The sequence below is a fragment of the Lucilia cuprina genome, chromosome 3, assembly GCF_022045245.1.
Source record: "Lucilia cuprina isolate Lc7/37 chromosome 3, ASM2204524v1, whole genome shotgun sequence".
In the NCBI taxonomy this organism is placed as follows: Eukaryota; Metazoa; Arthropoda; class Insecta; order Diptera; family Calliphoridae; genus Lucilia; species Lucilia cuprina.
In genome coordinates this window covers 59,979,169-59,998,878 of record NC_060951.1, presented here as the reverse complement: position 1 = coordinate 59,998,878, position 19,710 = coordinate 59,979,169, and the positions used below count along the sequence as shown (strand labels likewise).

The 19,710-nt window shown below is 26.7% G+C and overlaps 2 protein-coding genes across 2 annotated transcripts in view; one reads left to right on the top strand and one right to left on the bottom strand.

Moving 5' to 3' along the window:
• The window catches only part of LOC111676027 (serine/threonine-protein kinase S6KL), a 77,781-nt gene that overhangs the window by 35,649 nt on the left and 22,422 nt on the right, over positions 1-19,710 (bottom strand). Inside the window, exon 7 of the mRNA XM_023436906.2 lies at positions 14,893-14,981. Within this exon, the coding sequence (XP_023292674.2) occupies positions 14,893-14,981 (89 nt within the window). The remainder of the gene's footprint in view (positions 1-14,892; positions 14,982-19,710) is intronic.
• On the top strand, positions 9,217-11,054 carry LOC111676028 (protein bangles and beads). The gene has a single exon (XM_046946818.1). It carries the CDS (start codon positions 9,244-9,246, stop codon positions 10,324-10,326), a length of 1,083 nt encoding a protein of 360 aa, XP_046802774.1. The 5' UTR covers positions 9,217-9,243; the 3' UTR covers positions 10,327-11,054.

Genomic DNA, 19,710 nt, shown 5'->3' with positions numbered 1-19,710 from the left:
CAGTTCTAGTTCAGTTCTAGTTCAGTTCTAGTTCAGTTCTAGTTCAGTTCTAGTTCAGTTCTAGTTCAGTTCTAGTTCAGTTCTAGTTCTAGTTCAGTTCTAGTTCAAATCTCATTCAAAAAAAATACAATGTTCTCCCATTTTCAAATTTAAAATTTGTTTCGAAAAAAGCTCTTTTATTTTATTTCTTGCATTAAACTTGAAAACCTGACTTATTAAAACTAATTAAATGTTGATTGAAATGGATTAAAAAAAACCTGCAAAAATTAACCTAAACCTTGACATTGATCTTGTAAATTTACAAAACGAAACAAGTTAAGACCAACAAAAATTCAAGCAATTACAAGTTTTAGCACGCACAGAGAGAGAAATAATTTAAGACGAACTGATACACTGAAAGAAAGCATTATGATAAAATAATAAGAATATTTTTAATAAAAATATTTTCATTAACAAGCCCTGAAACTATAAAATTCAAATAAAGTACTTTTCTAAAAAAATCACTTTGCTTAAAAAATCTTAAACAATATAAATTTTGCCTTTAATAGAGTTACTATTAAAATATGCAAAATGTTTATATTATATTTAAATAAAATAATAAACAAATAACTTTTTTTTTCTTTAACAATAAATAAAAATTGAAAACAGACACTAAATATGTTTATAGAATAATTAATGATTATGTTAAAATTTGTTGTTTTTTTTTTTTTTTTTGTTTAATTTTTGTAATTGTTGTTCTCTGTTCATCCATTTTAATAACATTAATTTAGTTATAAATCATTTAAAATTGAAAACTTACTGACAGTTGAAAATGTAATGGAAAAATACTGGTTACTAGTACCGAAGTCAAAGACTTTAAATGGCAAAAAGAAAAAAAATAACAACAACAACAACTAAAAAAATCAAGAATATGTAATCATCTTGAACAATTCTAACAATTTATGGGGTTTTAATGTCAAACTTGTAAGAAAACAACAAAAAAGAAAAACACAAATTTAATTAAAGGTTAAACCAAACAAGTTCTTGACAAGCTATACACACTAACCAGGGATTTTTTTTAAAGCTTAAACTTTAATCTCTAGGTTTAAATGTTTTCAAATCGTATAACAAAACGTTAAATATCGTATTATATATAATTAGTTAGTGTAAACAAAGAATTTTTGTTCAGTTGTCTTACAAAACCATTAAACCATTATTGGTTAACAGAATTGAACAACGCAAAAGAAACTTGAGATTGAGATTGTTTTTGTATATGTATGTGTTTTATCTAAATCTTTTGGTTTTTTTCTTTACACTTACATTTGGCCTTTGCAAAACTATTGAAATTTATACAAAATGCCACTTGCAAAAAAAATCCTTTAATAAAAATCACTTCCTTGTAATGAGAAATTTTAAAATATATAATAAATGGCTGGCAATCTTAACCACTTTAAGCATGAATCCTCTTTTCAGGCAATTTTTTCTCAATATTCAAACTTGAGAAACAAGTTCTTAAACATACATTTATAAAAAAACACACAATTTCTTTTTAGAAAAAGTCATTGTACTTTAAGCACGAGTCTAAGTATCTGTTATATTGATTATTTAATATATATTTTTCAACTTTTCAAGATGATGCTTTTTTGAACATGTTTAAGGGGTTTGCATTTTTTATAAGTTTAAAGATACTTTCATATCTATCAAATATTTAAAGGAAATTTTCTTAAATTTTACTTTATAATTTGTTTCGTCACTTATTTTGCAATAACAAAAATCTTGTAAAAGATACAAAATATATTTTACAAATATATTTCCCATCAAATATTTGTTAGATGTGATCATATCTTAAGCTAAAAAAAAAATTGAAAATAAAAACTCCTGCTCAACGTTTAAATGACGTTGCAAAAGTCAGACCAGATCTAAAGTGGCAAACCTGTTTCAATGGTAGGAGATTTAAGTTAGTAGTGTTTTAATCAAGTTATCACTTGTTTTAAGACACGTTACAATATTATTTATTTTGTTGTTGTTATTGTATTATATAACCACTTTTTATGGCAATAAATTTTTAAATGCGAAAAAAATTGTATTAACAAAATTGGTAGCAAAAAAACTATAAGTATTAACTGTCCGGCTATAAAATATGTCTGAACATATAAGAAATTTAAAATTCAATAGAGTAAAAGTGGTTTTATTGTTGTACACTGAAAAAATTATTAAGCAATATTGCTACATAATTTTTGAAAACATAATTTTGAAAAACAAGATATAATTCATTCCACTATAACGAAATAGTTATAAAATCTAAAGAACTTTCAAGTTTAAAGACAAATTTCACAATTATTTTTGTTATCGGCAGATCAAACCCTAAATTACGTATTAAAAAAATTTTCCTTAATTAGGAAAATTAGTTTTGCATTATTCATAGTCTTAAGACTTCAAGCTTAAAGAAGTAATATTTAGATTTATGGTGCACTCTGAAGAAGTATTCTGAAATTTGAACGATCACATTCTGTTAGACACTTTTCAATAAAGCTGACTTTGGCCATAAGCGGAGGTATTTGAACTCAAAATTGTTCAGGCAGCAACCGTATAACAAAATATAATAAAATATAACCCCAGATATCGGCAAGGAGTGAGTAAAAAGCTTTCCAACAAAAACTTTCATGTGCTTAGGAAAGTCGGAAAATACAAAGAGAGTTTAATATCGATATTTACAATAAATTTGATTTCGAATTGGATGTTTTTGGACCAACAAAGCTTTTTGCATAAAATCTTTCATTAAAGTAGTAAAGCTCTATATTATTATTATTATTATTATTATTATTATTATTATTATTATTATTATTACAGAGTTTATAACGTTCATAGGGTTCGAAAAAGAAGACTTAAATAAACTTTTTATTATCTTCCTTTATATTAGAGACATTTTTAAATGAATCGGGATAAATTTTTCCGAAAACTTTCGATAAGTTTGAATTGAAAAAAAAGCTTTTAATTTGTTAACTTAGACCATACTTTAGAATTGTTATAAAGAAGAAGTCTTAGATTGCAAAACGACACACTCGCAAGTTGCGTAAAAACTACAGATCTGGTTATGTGTTATAATTGGAGAAATTTCTAGAACAATCGGGACGTCTTTCTTCAAAAACATTTTTGTAGTTTTATTCCACATATTCGCGAATATTAGGATCGTAAAAAACGAGTCAGTGGTTTCTCAACCAAACACTCATAAGCTTTTTTTTAACACTTTTAAAAACAATCTCAAATTTTTTAATTCAGCTTTTAGTCGTGTGCCAAATTACAGTATTTTCCAAAAAAAAATAATGGAAATTTTAATAAAGCTCTATAGTATGCAAAGGTGTAAAGATTATAATCACTGTAAAAGATTATAATTACTCATTCGATCACGAATGCTAAGAACTTTATGGCTCAAGCAATATTTTACGATATGGAATAAACTATTGTTGATCACGAAGGCGCTAAATAAGAACCTGTGAGCGACACTTTAAAAAGCTCTATAGTTCAAACAGTATTTTATCAGTCAAGAAGACGCTTAATATGGCTTTGAGCGATATTTCGAAAAAGCTCTACAGTTCAAGCAATATTTTACGAAATGGAAACTGATACTAACCTGAAGTATAACTGAGCGATATTTCATAAAAGCTATACCTAGTTCAAGCAATTTTTTACGATATAAAATAAACTTTTGTCGTTCTGAAAAACAATATTTTAAATTTAAGTTTAACTGATTTAACTTAATTGCAATTTAGTTTCTAAAAAGCCCATTTTAGTTACGAATATAAGTGATTTGAAATGCATTGATACCTTTTGAAAATATCTCTACAAAAGCTTAGTTATATTTTAGAGAAAACTATAAATTGTAAATTAATTTAAATCAAATTTGTATACTTAACTTTTAATATAACAAGATCTTTTAGTTTGGTTCAATGACCTGTAACCAAAATATCAAAAAGATGTCAATTTATCAAACATAAAACAAGGGCATGACAGTTTGGTACCAATTTCAAATAAAACGACTAAATAACCAGTCTTTAAAGTTATAAATGATCAACATTTTAGTTTATAGTTATCAAACTTCAACTTCATATTTATTTTTTTTAACAATTTTAAATTGATTATATAAATTTAAAAAAAATACTAAATGCAAATATTCCACTCATTAGAAATATGATGTGATGTATAGATAAAATAAATAACACAATTTACATTTAATAAATATTTATAAATTGTTCTACTAAAAAAAAACGTTAACAGACGTATAAGCAGCAGTTCAAAATTTTTGCAGCTTGAACTCTAAATTAAAACAGATATAATAATAAAAATCAAACCTATTAACCTAATTTATATGCAAATTATATTCATAATTTTAAAGCTTGTGTAAAAGTTTTGTATTTTATTTTTTTATAAACAATTTCGTTTTTTTTTTTTTTTTGTATTTAGATTATTTGTTTATTTATAATTTAATAAATACTTAGTAGTAGAGGCAGTAGTTGTGGTACTTTAAAGTAAATTATGTTTATTTCATTTCTAGGAAAATTAAATTTATTTTATTTATTGTCACATCAGGGTTATCATAATTATCTATAATTTTTTGTTTAGTTTTTTTACGCATTAGAAAGATTATAATTTTATTATTATTTTGCAAAATATTTTTGTTCTTTTATGTTTAACAAATAAATTATTTTGCTCTAATTATTTATTTCAATAATTATTAGCAAGTTGTTAATTAAATGAAAAACTTTCTATAATAAACAAAATTTACTTAGACGAACAGTTTTGTCAAATACTGTAAATGTGTTAAAGTTATCAGTTTAATAACATTATAAAGCTCTATAAACTTTAATGTTTCATCAAATTTGTTTCTCTCTCAAACACGCTTTCTCTCTTAGGAAAGTTTTCTCTCTTTACACCTTCAACTCCAAAATAGCCAATGATACCGTAGACCCACTTCTTCGGCTTCAAATCTTTTTATTAAATCAATTTGTTTAAAATTAATTTCTGCTGGTTTCCACTGCTGGGTCCGGCATTCCATATTATTTTCTTCTAAACATAATATTTGGCTAAAGTTTAACTTTAGCAAGAGTACTGCTCCCATTAAGGCACAAATTATAATAAATTTTGAAACTTTATGTTGATTTTCATTTAATAGAAAAATATTTGTTTGATCCATATTTAAAAAAGAAAAACGACTGGAGATTCTTAAACTTAAAATTGTTGTTTTTCAATGACTAGTTATAGTTAATGTGTAGAGAAATACTTTCGAACAATTAATATTTATACTTTCATATATGGAGAAATTGCAATAAACAATTTGCGCCAATTGTTGTTATTAAAGCTTTTTTTCCTTTTTTTAATAAAAGCTTAACAATTTGCCGGTTATTTATTTTATACATAAAGACACCGCTAGAGTAGAGACTTAGGCTAAAAGCTTAAATAGCAGAAAAAATGTTTTAAATAATTCTTAAAAGTTTTATTCTTATTATTGTTAACAAATTTGTTTTATTAAAACATTTCCCTTTAAGAGATTTTTTTAATAGTTTTATCATATTTAAAACTTTTTTACATTTAACTTTCTCTTCTAGCTCTACTCTATTACTATGTGCCGATATGTTTAACTTAAAATACCTTACTTTGATAAATTGCTTTTCGTAGCATTGTGAAATATTTATCAACATATTTTATCAGAAGCTATTAGAGAATTCTTGATAAAAAAAAGAATATTGTGAAATTTACAAACTTTTAGTAAACAATACATTTCCAGCAAAAACAAGATAATAATAACAATGTATCGATATCTGATAATACAATTCAATTTTCATCCATTAATTCTATTATATCGACATATTACCAAAGTTGACACACGATATTTGACGTTAAATTTTAATTAAAATTTTCTCGTGAATTAAATTTTTAAAAATAGTTTCGAGTCGAGGCATTCTTTAGTTCTTTTTAATATAATAAATTTTGATACTTTTTCTAGTCCATAGTCTAGTCTATAGTATAGTCTACAGTCTAGTATACAGTAACGTTTATAAACTAAAGTCAAGTCTACATTCTGGTCAATAGTCTAGCCTATAGTCTTGCTTATGGTCTAGTCTATAGTGTAGTCAATAGTCTAGTCTACAGTAACGTATAAAGACTTTAGTAAAGTCTACTGTCTAGTCTACAGACTAGTCTATAGAATAGCCTATATTCTTGCTTATAGTAAAGTCTATAGTGTAGTCTATAGTCTAGTCTATAGTCTAGTCTATAGTCTAGTCTATAGTCTAGTCTATAGTCTATAGTCTAGTCTATAGTGTAGTCTATAGTTTAGTCTATAGTCTAGTCTATAGTGTAGTCTATAGTTTAGTCTATAGTGTAGTCTATAGTTTAGTCTATAGATGAGTCTATAGTCTAGTCTATATTCTATACTAGTCTGTAGTCGATAGTCTATAGTATATATTCTACAGTCCATAGTCTTTAGTCTACACTCTATAGTATAGTCTAGTCTACAGTAAGGTCTTTAGACTTTAGTAAAGTCTACAGTCTAGTCTATAGACTAGTCTACAGACTAGCCTATATTCATGCTTATGGTCTCGTCTATAGTCAAGTCTATAGTGTATTCTATATATTAGTCTATAGTCTAGTCTATAGTTTAGTCTATAGTCTATACTATCCATAGTCTTTAGTCTATACTCTATTGTCTATAGTATAGTCAAGTCTACAGTAATGTTTTTAGACTTTAGTAAAGTCTACAGTCTAGTCTATAGACTAGCCTATATTCATGCTTATGGCCTCATCTATAGTCAAGTCTATAGTGTAGTCTATAGATAAGTCTATAGTCTAGTCTATAGTCTATACTAGTCTATAGTCTATAGTATATACTCTATAGTCCATAGCCTTTAGTCTATACTCTATAGCATAGTCTAGTCTACAGTAATGTATTTAGACTTTAGTAAAATCTATAGTTTAGTCTATAGCCTAGTCTATAGACTAGACTATATTCATGCTTATGGCCTAGTTTATAGTGTAGTCTGGTATATAGTATATAGTCTATATTCTTTATAGTCTATATTCCATAGTCTATAGTGTAGTTTAGTCTATAATCTAGTCTATAGTCTAGTCTATAGACTAGTCTATAGTCTAGTCTATAGTCTAGACTTTAGTCTAGTCTATATACGTTTTACTGGCTAATCCACAAATAGTTCTGTTTCAAATGACGGCCGTACAAATTGTACGCTTTTAAGTAACTCCAAAATGTATATGAGAATTATATTCCATTTTGGATATCAAAAGATCGGTTGATCAGGGTCTCGGTTGTAAAAAAAAACATTAAATTTTCCTTTCGCCACTTGAATTGAATGTATTTAGAAATATGTTTGTAATGTAATCTAAATGTAGACTTTAGATTATTTGTTTATCTCTTTTCTGGAAATATTATCCAAAATGTTTAGAACTTTCAGAAATGGATTGATCTTGCATAAAATAACAGAACTTGTTTGGAATCGACAAATTTGTGATAAAGGTAAAACTTTTCGAAATGTTCTGGTTTTTTGAATGAAAAATTTTTATGACCATTTGAACTGATCTTTTTTTTAATTAACGAACAATTTTTTTAATGATCACTTGCTAATGATTGATGGACTTTTGTTTAAAGCACTCCAAAGCTATTGAAAAGATTAATCGATAATCTTGATGTTACTATGATCCTTTCAAAACGATTGAAGTGGCATGAGCTTCTTGCAAAAGATCATCGTAAGAAACCTTTGTAAATTGAAAAAGGATCACTTTGAATATGTCATTTCTCGTTATTATTATTTTTAGTACAACAGTGATGTTATCAGAAAATCGCACAAATTCTACATTTCGTGGAATTTTAAAACAAATTCCTTAAAAAAAGTATAAATAATATTATTATTATTTATTATGCAATTTAAAAATTTAACTTGGAGATACTAAGTAAAGAAATAATTTGTATACAACCTTCAAAATTAACTGGCATCTATGTCTTGAAAATTATAAAGCCGCAAATAAAATTTAAAATTTCCAAAACTAAAAAAAATTTAAAAATTGTGTTGTAATCAATACACCAACACACTTACACAACATTCATTACAATAAATTTTAATTTGTGAGGTTAACATCTTTTTATATAATTTTTTTTTTTTTTCTGTTACATAAAACTTGTATAAAAACATTCTTAGGATGTTCTCAAATTGAAATGTTTGTGGTTTTAATTTTAGTTTTTTTTTCTTGTTCATCACAACATGATCATCAAAACATCATTCATTCATTATATGATGATCGTTATGAACAAAACAAATTAATTAAAGCAAACGTAACGACGACTTTGCCTAAAGCTGCTGTTCTTCTACTAGAGGTCATAGAAGAAAAAAAAAATTTGCATATAGAATTATGAATATGACTTGCTGTCGGACTGACTTAACAATATTTTGTTTAATTCTTTGTTGTTGTTGTCGGTTTTAATAATACAAAAACATTATAATCATTGTCTTGATAATGTGTATATCTAAAGTTTGCGGTCGTTGTTATTGCAAATTTAAGATTTAATTTAGAAAAAAAATATTATTAAAGAACTAAAGACAAAAAAAAACAAATTGCGCAATAATTTTAAAAATGCAGCAGTAGTGGGCTTGTCCTCTATCGCCTCTTTACTACTTATCTATTTGAAATATGTCCCCCAATGCAAAAAACTATTAGAATATTACAAAACTAAAACATTACTGTCATTGTCCCCAGCACCAACATCAATCATCATCATCATGATCAGCGTTATATTGTGATAATCGGCTATTTGATTTGATTTTGTCGTTTGACCAGCCATTAATTTGATTAAATATTTTTTTATTCTTTTTTTTTTTTTTTTTTTTTTTGTAAATTGACCAACTGATCTTTTGGCGCGATTTAAGTGCCCTCAAAGAGTATGAAAGAGAGAGAGAGCAAATGTGTATGTATGTAGTATGGCGGAAGTTCTTTTTTCATTTATTTAATAATTTTTACATTGTATTCATTATTATTTAAACTGTTCTAGAACTTTGCAGTTTAAATTGAAAGATAAAATTAAAATGACTTGATCATACACATCACCTCATTTTAACAAGTTTAAGTTCAACGTCTTTTCAAATGACTGGATGTACAAAGAAAAATTGGGATGGGAAAAATTATATAGGATTTAAAATTCAAATACATTTTTTTATTTAAAATACTAATAATTCATCTTCCTCGTTTTTTTTTAATTTTAGCATGAAGTTCCAATTAGTCATATTATCCGCCCTTTTGGTAAGCGCCTTCGCTTTACCCGTACCCGATGAGGAAGTGTCACCGGTTGTACAACCCGTGGCCGAAGTCAAACCTGAAGTCGTACAAAAAGTTGAAGACAAAGTAGCCGAAGTTGCCAAACCCGAATCGAGAAAGGTTGAAGAGGAAAGCAAACCCGAAGCCGCTAAACCAGCCGAAGAAAGCAAAATTGCTTTGCCCGCCAGCATACCAGACTCTGAATTGCCCCAAGCTGTGCCCGAAGCCAAGAAGGACGACATTAAGGAAGAAAAGAAAGAAGAAGAAAAGAAATCTGAATTGCCAGCTGAGAAACAAACACGCAGCGAAGATGTTGTCGAAGAAGCTAAAGCTTTGCCCTTGGCTGTGCAACCCATTGCTGCCGGTTTGAATGAAGAACCCAAACAAGTTGTTGATGAGGTAAAACCTGCCGTACAAGAAATCCAACCCGAAGGTAAATCCGCCCCAGCTGAACAAAAGAAAGAAGAATTGTCCGTTGAAGCTAAACCCGAAATTAAGGCTGAAGAATTGAAAACTGAATTGCCCGCTGAGGAAAAGAAAGAAGAATTGCCTGCCCGCCAAGAACGCACCACTGTCGAAAAGGAAGAAGAGAAAACAGTTGCTGCTCCCGCTGAAAATGTTGAGGCTCCCGAAGTCAAGACCTTAAACGCTGAAGAACCTAAAGCCGCTGAAGAAGCCAAGCCCGAAGCTGCCAGCGAAGCCCAACCTGCCGAAGCTACTGAAAAGATCGAAGAACCCTTGGCTTTGGCCTCTGAAGAGAAACCCAAAGAATTGAAAGAAGAACAAAAACCAGCTGAAGCCAAGAAAATCGATGAAGCCGAAACTGAAGCCGTCAAGCCCGTAGATACACCAGCTGCTGAAACCAAGGCCGCCCAGCCCGAAGAAGAAAAGAAAGCTGAAGAAAAGAAACCAGAAGACAACTCAGCCACTGAGGAGGAAAAGTCCAACGAAAGCAAAAAAGCCGATGAATCCAAGGAATCTGAAGAATCAAAAGAATCCGAAGAATCTAAAGAAGAAAACAAATCTAATTAGAATTGCTAATTTATCATTAACAAACGCTTAAGGTTCACTTAACCTTCCACTCCAAATTACTAACACACACAACTCACCCTAAAAACTCCCACAAATCCCCCTTAAAAATCATCCCAATTATATTTTCTTTCTACTCGCTCACTGTCTCTCACTCGTTCACTTCCATTGCAGGGGGAGAGAGAGAGAGAGAGGAAAAGGAAATGCTCAAAACTCTTAAGTTAAAAATACTAGTTAGTTATTTTAGTTGTAAAATTTTAAAAGAAACAAAAAGCTTAATAAACAAGGATGATAAATAAGAGAAGAATAAGAAAAAGTATAAGAGAGAACTTTTGACAAGAGAAAATAAGAACATAACGGACATTAAAAGGGACCGCCAGGAAAAAAAAACATCATAAGATTAGAAAATACAATTACAATAACAAACCACAAGTAGAGAATAGTAATTACCACAAAAGGAAAAAAGGATCAAAAGCACACAACAGCACTTAGAGAATAGTACAGTGATAATAAATAGAAAACAAAACAACAAAATACATTTACAGTTACACACTCTTTACACTAACACTAGTACAGTACATTATCAACATACAACGTTATAATAGAGACAACGTAGCAAAACGAAATAATAAAAAAAGAGAAAAATACACTGAACAAAATAAACAAACAAAAGCAAGGACAAACCCATATGATGGCATAATTTTTTAATTATTTTACAAACAATATACTTATAAATAAAAAAACAAAACAAAAATTATTATAATTTTTTTATATTTAATTATTAATTATTATTAAATATAATTTTAATTTTGTCCCCTCGCTTCCCTGAATTTTCTTATTTGTACCCCACTGTATTATTTGTAATTTTAATGGTTAAAAAAAAAGAAAACAAAAAATTTAATTATTATTTTTTTGTATTGTATTCGTGCACTATAATTAATTTTAATACTTTATATTTTTATTATTTACTATTAATAATTAATTATATAATTTTTATTTTTTTTTTTTTGTGTAAAACTCTAACTCTCTGCTGGCATATGCAATTGAATTATTATTTGTAACAGAACAACAACAACAAAAAACTCTTTTATAATTCGTTTAATTTAATTTTTTGTCAAATTTTATTACGACTTCTCAATGTATGAACTTTTGCGAATTCAAACAAATGGTCATTCTTTTTCTTAAGTTTATAAACGACATATTTTAATTGTCGTGCCATTATTAAGGAGCATGGAACCCGGTCCATGCGCCTAAGCCATTTGGTGTTCATTAAAAGCTTCGTGTAAAGTTTGTACATTTTGAGGATTCAACGAATTAGTAAAGTAAATTAACATTTTTTGTATGATGATTTTTTTTTACATAGACTGAAGATGAATAAAAATTTTAAAATAAAATAATTTTGGTTTTAATGTGAGTGGTAAAGGGGGTGTTTTGGTATAAAGGAATTGAGCGTGATTTAGCTTTATTCCAATACGTGGCATATTTTCAGGTTCTGCAGTAAAATGTTTATATATATATTTAAAATTGCAACATATTTTCGGCAAAATCTTGAAACAAAGATCTTTCATTTGGATTTATAAAAGTCAAGGGTCTTTAATAAAATAATACTGATGTCTCAAAGAAATAAATTAGCACAGGTTCGAGAATATTCTGCGAAAAACTGAATCTATTCGACTACCTGACACCTAAACGTTCCTTCAGGCGGAGAAAATCCGGGAACTAAATCTCGAAAATTCGTCTTGGAAAGATTTGCTTCAATCAAAGCTCTTAACTCCAATGTTTCAACGTCGGAATGTCTTCTCAATTGTATTCAATCAATGTCACAGCTAACGCAACATCACAGGGAGATGAGGAGATCAATTTCTCAACTTGTCGCCCACTTAACGAAAAGGATTGATTCAATATAGATTATACAAAAAATACAGTCTTTGACTTTAGTCGATTCATTAATTTTTGTATAATGACCAAATCAGTTACGGAATAAAGTAACAAAGATAACTCGCTATTTGCTTGATCCCTTGGTGATCATAAATTTTGTTAATGTTAAGAAAGAGCATATCTAGTTAATTGCATGCTCTTTTACGAATCTGTTCTAAAAGATCTTGAAGAATATATATTTCTTTCGTTCAAATGACAATCTTCTCTTTGAGACAACAAAAGGGACAACATGTTTAACTTAACCTCATCAGTATATGATTGTTCTAATTGACTAAAATGCTCAATAGAAAACAAGATTTTTTAAGACTCTAAAACTTACCGCAACCAGAATTTTAACAACATTTTGGGCCTAAAAAATCTAACAAACGTCATTCTTCTAAAGATGTGTTTAATTTCATAGAATCAGTCTTCTTTATATAAATCAATTAATAAAATATAAATATATTTAAATGTATGCAAATGTAAGTAATTCACGTGATTAAATCTTAAATAAAATATTCCATTTTATATTTAAAACACGACATTTAAATTCCACCAAGTTTAATTTTAAATGTCAGATTTATAATAAATACATACATTTACATACAAAACAACGAATTTAGCTAAAACTCTCGACTAGTGACGTTTTTTTTATGGCACGAAAACAAACATAAATTCGATTTAAAGAATTAAAAAGAAGATTTATATTAATATTTCATTTTTTATCTACGACAAACCTAAATATGGCATGAAAAATTTACCAGAAAAAGCTTTTAATAGACTACAAACGTAAATAGTTTTTAAAGAAAATTATTATTGAATAATACCCAGCAAAAACTAGGTAATGATCTACTTACCTAACAACATATTTTTCAAAAATTACTACATATCGTCTGGATCACATGGAAGTAGTCTAATAAAATCTTACTTATAATGTATTATATAAATACTTTCTAATTCATTAGTTCTCTTGCCTGCGAAGAACTGTAACGACTACTTTTTCTAATTACTTGTAAGCGTTTGTGGTAAGTACTTGCCTCCAATGACATCACCGCGTTAACATAATAACTTAAAATGCAATGTACAGAAATTTGCTGGGAATCAGGGAATCTTCTATTACAGAAAATTACACAGATTCGAGACAACTAACTCAGGACAACATTTTCTATAGAAATTTGATTAAAATCTAGCCAACTTTTAGTATAGCAAATTGATCAAACTGTGAGAATCATTTCTTATTGGCCCCTATTCTGCATTTCAATTTTAATCGAAATTTTCTCCGTTTGGCAACTTTGAAACGAAATGAAATTGCTTCTTCGTTTTCTTACGATTCAGTTTTTTGTTGGAATACCTTTTATCGATCATTGTGAAACTGAATGCGTAAACGTTATCGAAATACAGAATAGGGGTGATTAATTCAAGAGAAAATTGTTCAATAGAACATCGCTCAAAAACAAGACCACGTTTTTAATAGAAAGTTGTTCAAATTGTGGGCAATTTTTTCTATGGAAAATTGTTAAGAATCTGAGCAACTGTACGAATTCTATTCAACTTTGCTGTAGAAAATTGCTCAGAATATTTTCAAAGAAAATTAATCCAAATTCTTAAACTTTTTGTATAGAATTTTTCTGTGGATTGAGGACAACATTTTGTACAGAAAATTGCTATGAATCTGGTAATTTTTTTTTTAGAAAATTGTATAAAATCTTTTCTATAGAAAATTGTTCAGATTTGGGCCAACTTTTTCTATAGAAAATAGCTTATAATATTGGCAAATTTTACCATTGAAAATTGCTTAGATTATGAATAACTTTTCTTACAGAAATTTGCTCTGAATGTAGAAAACATTTTACTTCTTGCTCACTTTTTCTATAGAAAATTACTTAGATTATTAACTTATATAGAAAATTACTAAGATTATGGTAAAACTTTTGCTACAGATACTTATTTAGATTGCGGCCAAGATTGTGGGAAACTTTTTCATTGGAAAATTACTAAGATCATGTTCTACTTCATCTAATAAAAATTCATTTGATTATGATCACTTTTTCTATAGAAAATTGCTCAGAATATGAACATTTTATATATATAATAAATTAGTAAACAACATTTTCTCTTGAAAATTGCTTAGATTGTGGGCAATTTTTTCTATTGCTTACCTATTGAAAACTGACTATATTGTAAGAATCATTTTCTATAAAAAAGTTAAGCAGTGTTCCCACTATCTCTATAGAAAAATGTTGTGGGCATTAATCAACATTTTATTGTTGCAATTAACATCTAGAGCATTTTTTGTAGAAAATTGCACAAAATCCGGGCAACTTTTTTCTCTAAAATAATTTCTAGAATCTGAACAACTTTATTGTTAAAATTTACATCTTTAGTTCATCTGCAATAATCTGTGTTTAATTGGAACCATTTTTTGTTTTAGAAATTTGCTTAGAATAAGATCAACTTTTTCGAATCGAAAAATTTGGGAAAAAATACCTTTTGCCATTTTTTACTCAATTTTGTTTTAAATTATTTTAAACAAGTGTCCAATTTAAATAAAATTTCTAAGATTTGGCTGAAATTTCTACACAAGGACATTTTAGTATTGAACTAATTTTAAGAATTAAATATATAATTAAAATGAAATTAAAACAAACTTACCTTTTCAACAAACATTTGACAAACAATTATACCTAAAGACCACCAATCGACTGCATGAGTATAAGCTTCACCGCGCAAAATTTCGGGAGCTGAAAAATAAAATCAAAATAAAAAGCATTTACTTACCCGTTTAAAATAAAATAAAAAATTAAAAAAAACATAAATCTTAAAAAATAAACTACAATGAAATAAAACACAATTTCCAGAATTTCTTTTGCATATAAGTTTTGATTTCATATTTTTTTTTCAAAATTGATTTCAATTTTTTTTATGTTGTGGTTTGGTTTTAATTTTTTCTTTCTTACAATTTTAAATTTACACAAACATTTATAATTAATAATAATAATATTTACACAGTTTGTTAAATGTTAATTTGTTAATATTTAATTCATTTATTCATAATTAGAATATTGACTTAAAATTACTATTACTATTAGAAAAAAAGTGGTTGAGTGGTAATTAAAGTTATTTAAAGGTTAATTTAATAATTATTTATTTATAAATAACAAATATTTATTTTTGTTTTTTTTTTTTTTTTTTGTATCATTTAATTTGATTTTGTTTTGTTTGTTTTTTAACTTTAACTAAATTTAAACTTATTTTAAAATATTTAAGCAAATCACATGGAAAATTATTTTGTTATTATTATTTAATAATTTATTTATATTTAGATTTCTTTTTAAAACTAATAAAATATTTATGTGTTTCTATAGCATTAAGAAATTAATATTATTTTGGATTTTCATATTTAAGCATAATATAATTATAATTATTGTTAAGTGTTTAATTGAATTTGTTGTTGGTTATTATTTTAACTATTGTTTTTTTAAGTTTAAAATTTTCATCACTTTTATTTTATTTTTAAATTATTATATATTTTTAACTTTATTACAAAGTAAACAAATAAATTTTAATTTATTTTTTTATTTATTAATATTATTATTATTATTAGTTTTTATTGAAATATATTAATTTTTTTATTTTGGTCTTATAATTAAACATTTGAAATATGAATCACAATTATTGTTTTTTTTTTATACGTTTTTATATTTTATATATATTTTCTTATTATTTTTAAAGGCTTGTTTTTAATTTAAACACCATAATTTTATAATATTTTCAATTTTTTTTTTAATTATAAAAATTTGCTGTTTAAATTTATTTGTAAACCTTTATTTTTATTTATATTTTTTATAAGTTTCTGTTATAATTTTAGCAAAAAATTTGAAAAATAGTTTTCCTACTTATGTTCTACATAGGTAAGATTTATTTATTTATATATTTATAGATTCTATCATAAAAGTTATTAATTTTTCTTTAAAATTTAATTTTAAGTATTTGTTATTTTGTAAGATTTTTGAAATTTAGGTTTTCTTGTCTATTTGCAACTTTTCTAAAGAAATTTCTTTAGAATCTTTTTCTATAGCATATTATTTAATCAGGGCAAGTTTTTCTATAACAAATTAAAAATAATCTTGTTAGCTTTCTAAAGAAAATTTTTCAAAGTCTGGGTAACTTTTTCTATAGAAATTTGCTTACAGTCTAAGCGCAACTTTTTCTCAATTAAATTGTTTAGAATGTGGAAACCTTTTTGTATAGAAAATTGCTTAGAATTTGGGCAACTTTTACTAATTTTTCGTAATTTAGAGAACTTTTTGCACAGAATTCTGTAGAAAATTACTCATGATGTAAGCACGATTTTCTACAAATAATTAAACAGAATTAAGCCAACATTTACAGAAAATAACTTATATTGTTGGCAACTTTTACCATTGAAAATTGCTCAGATTATGAACAACTTTTTTCTTTAGAAATTTATAAGATTGTCATCAAATTTTGTTCGGTATATGGAAAATTTTTTGTTACTTTTTTTTCCTATAGAAATTGTTCAGAGAATATGGGTAATTTTTTCTATAGAATATTGTTTAAAATCTGGGCAACTTTTACAATAGAAAATTGCTTAGAATCTAAGCATACTATTAGAAATTGCTTGGAATTTAGAAAATTTTTTGTATAGAACATTGCCCCAAATCCGACAACTTTTTCTAAAAAAAATATTTCCTAAAATCTAAGCAATTTTTCCCATTGAAAATTATCATAAACTAAACAACCTTTTCTATAGAAAATAGCTTAGAAACTTAACAACATTTTCTAAAGAAAATTCCTTAAAATTTGGGCAACATTTTCTATAGAACATGGCTTAGAATCTGGGAAACTTTTACTTTTGAAAATTGCTTAGAATTTAGAGAACTTTATCTTTAGAAAATTGCTTAGAATCTTTGTAACTTTTACTATTGAAAACTGCTCGGAATTTGCAGAACTTTTTCTATAGAAAATTGCACAGAATATTTCTATAAAAAATTGTTTAGAATATAATGCAAGTTACGCTATAGAAAATTATTACAAACTGGAATTTAAAATGATTATAAACTAAGCAACATTTTCTATAGAAAGTTGATTATAAACTTAACAACTTTTTCTGAAGAAAATTCCTTAAAATTGAGCAACTTTTAGAAGACAAAATTGCTTAGAATCTGGGAAACTTTTTCTATTAAAAATTGCTCGAAATTTGTAGAAGTTTTGTGTAGAAAGTTGCTTAGAATCTGGGCAACTTTTACTATTGAAATTTTATATAGAAAATCTGGGCAACTTTTAGTATTGAAAATTGCTCTGCATTTTAAGATTTTTGCATAGAATCCTTCCATAGAAAATTGCTCAGAACATAAGCAACATTCGCTATAAAATATGATTAGAATGGAATTTGGAGAAACTTTTATAGAATATTTTTTACAATTGCTTTTCTAGAATATTTTTTAGAATTCGAGCAACATTTTTATAAAAAAAAAATTGCTTAGAAAGTAAGCAACTTATTCTATAAAAAATTGTCTAAACCAGGGCAACTTTATTTAGAGAAAATTGTTGAAAAACTTGTTCTATAAATTTTTTTCTCAGAATCTGCTTAGAATATAGTTGGTTTAATTGTTTATTAAGATTTCTTTAAGCTGAGAAGTCTTGTTCAAAAAAAAAACTATAAATGAACAAATACTGAAGATTCTGGTTTTAATATCTTATTCTTCAGTTCTAAATCTTATCACAATCGTTTTTTATTTTTAAAATATTAAACAATTAGGAAAAGGATAAATATTTCGGTTAAAATTGTTTTGTTTTTGAAAGCAGAAGATTTTAAAAATCACACACACTTGTTTATATTTTAAGTTTAAAGATTTTTGTATAGAAAATTGATTAGAAACTGAATAAGTCATGAGTAAAAGAAAAATTTCAGAATTTCAACCATAGTTCACATAATTATTACCAATAAAAGTAAACATAATATCTGTAAATGTTCTGTAAAAATGTGTGGAACTTGGATAATTTTTGTAGAATTTTTTTGTGAATATTTCTCTATAGAAAATGGCTCAAAACCTAAGAGGGTTATTCGTTAACATAAAGCATACAATTTTAAATAAATTTACTTTATTTTTTTCATTCGATAACGAATGAGAAAACTTCAATTTCTTTATAGACAAATGTTATTCTTGTAATATATTTAAAATGTTTGTATTTACTTGATTTCATTTACAACATCTGTGTATTTTATTTATAAATATATATAAATCGTTGTTTTTACTATTTGCAAGTTTATAATAGGATTTTAGGATAAAAAAATATATTACATCGCAAGGTGAAACAAAAAAATATGCAAAAATGGATTTAAAATTTGATATTAAAGGATCGAAATCAATTAGGCAAATTAATGATAGATAGATATTAAATTATATAAAGCAACCTTTCCAAAACTTTTTTCATTACATTTGATCTTATAACTAGTACCACCCGATACTTAGTGATCTAATGATAACATTGATTATATATTTATGACTCTAGACTATGAGGAAACACCTCTTATAAAATTTCCAACTGACCAATGAGTAAAGGGGCCAAAGGGTCCAATATGGATATTGAGAGGGGTGTCGATCTTTCAGATTTGCTGAAATGCTCTTATGATCTTTATTAGACTATTTAATATTAGACTGAATTGGTACTGAGGTTACACACGAACTTGATATAGTTGCCAAGGAAAGGATGACAAACCACACATTACATGTTAATATTTGAGAAAATCTGTGATATCTTTAACCAGTTGTGAAAGATTGCAATGGATTGTCAAATATCAAAGGTCTCATGACCAACACTTGATGGCAGGGGTACCAAGATACTTATAGGGGTGGGGTAGCAAAATACTTATAGGTCGTGAGAGTTACCAAGATACTTATAGAACTGGATAAGTTTTCTGATAGAACTGCTAACTTGACAGGGCACAATTGGAGTCTTTATCAGTTAGTATATATACCAGATGCAGAATCTTAGGTTGAAATAGATTTCATATAGAACTGTTCTACTAAATTTTATAGGGAAATTAATCATTTCTACGATTGGGTTTTATAGGCGGACTCAGTTTCTTTCACATTTCTTTGTTAAGGCAATCGACTTGATTAAACTTGGTAATACCTTTTTTTTCATTTATCTCTTCTCTTTATTTATGTTATTTTTTGTTTTTACAGCAACTAGTTTCGTTATATTTAAATCCTCACTTTCTTTCAAAAGAAATCGCAATAGAACTTACGCCTAAACGTAATGAAAATGATTTGCTTTTTATTACAAAAGAATTTCTATACAGACTTTCAGTTTTAGAGCGATTATGTTTTCTAAAGAAGTTATGACTCGTCAGTCGTTTTGCAAATAGAGTGACACAAAAAGAAAAAATGAAAATATCCCTAGAAAAGTACCAGTTCTAGAACGAGTGAAAACAGAACCATT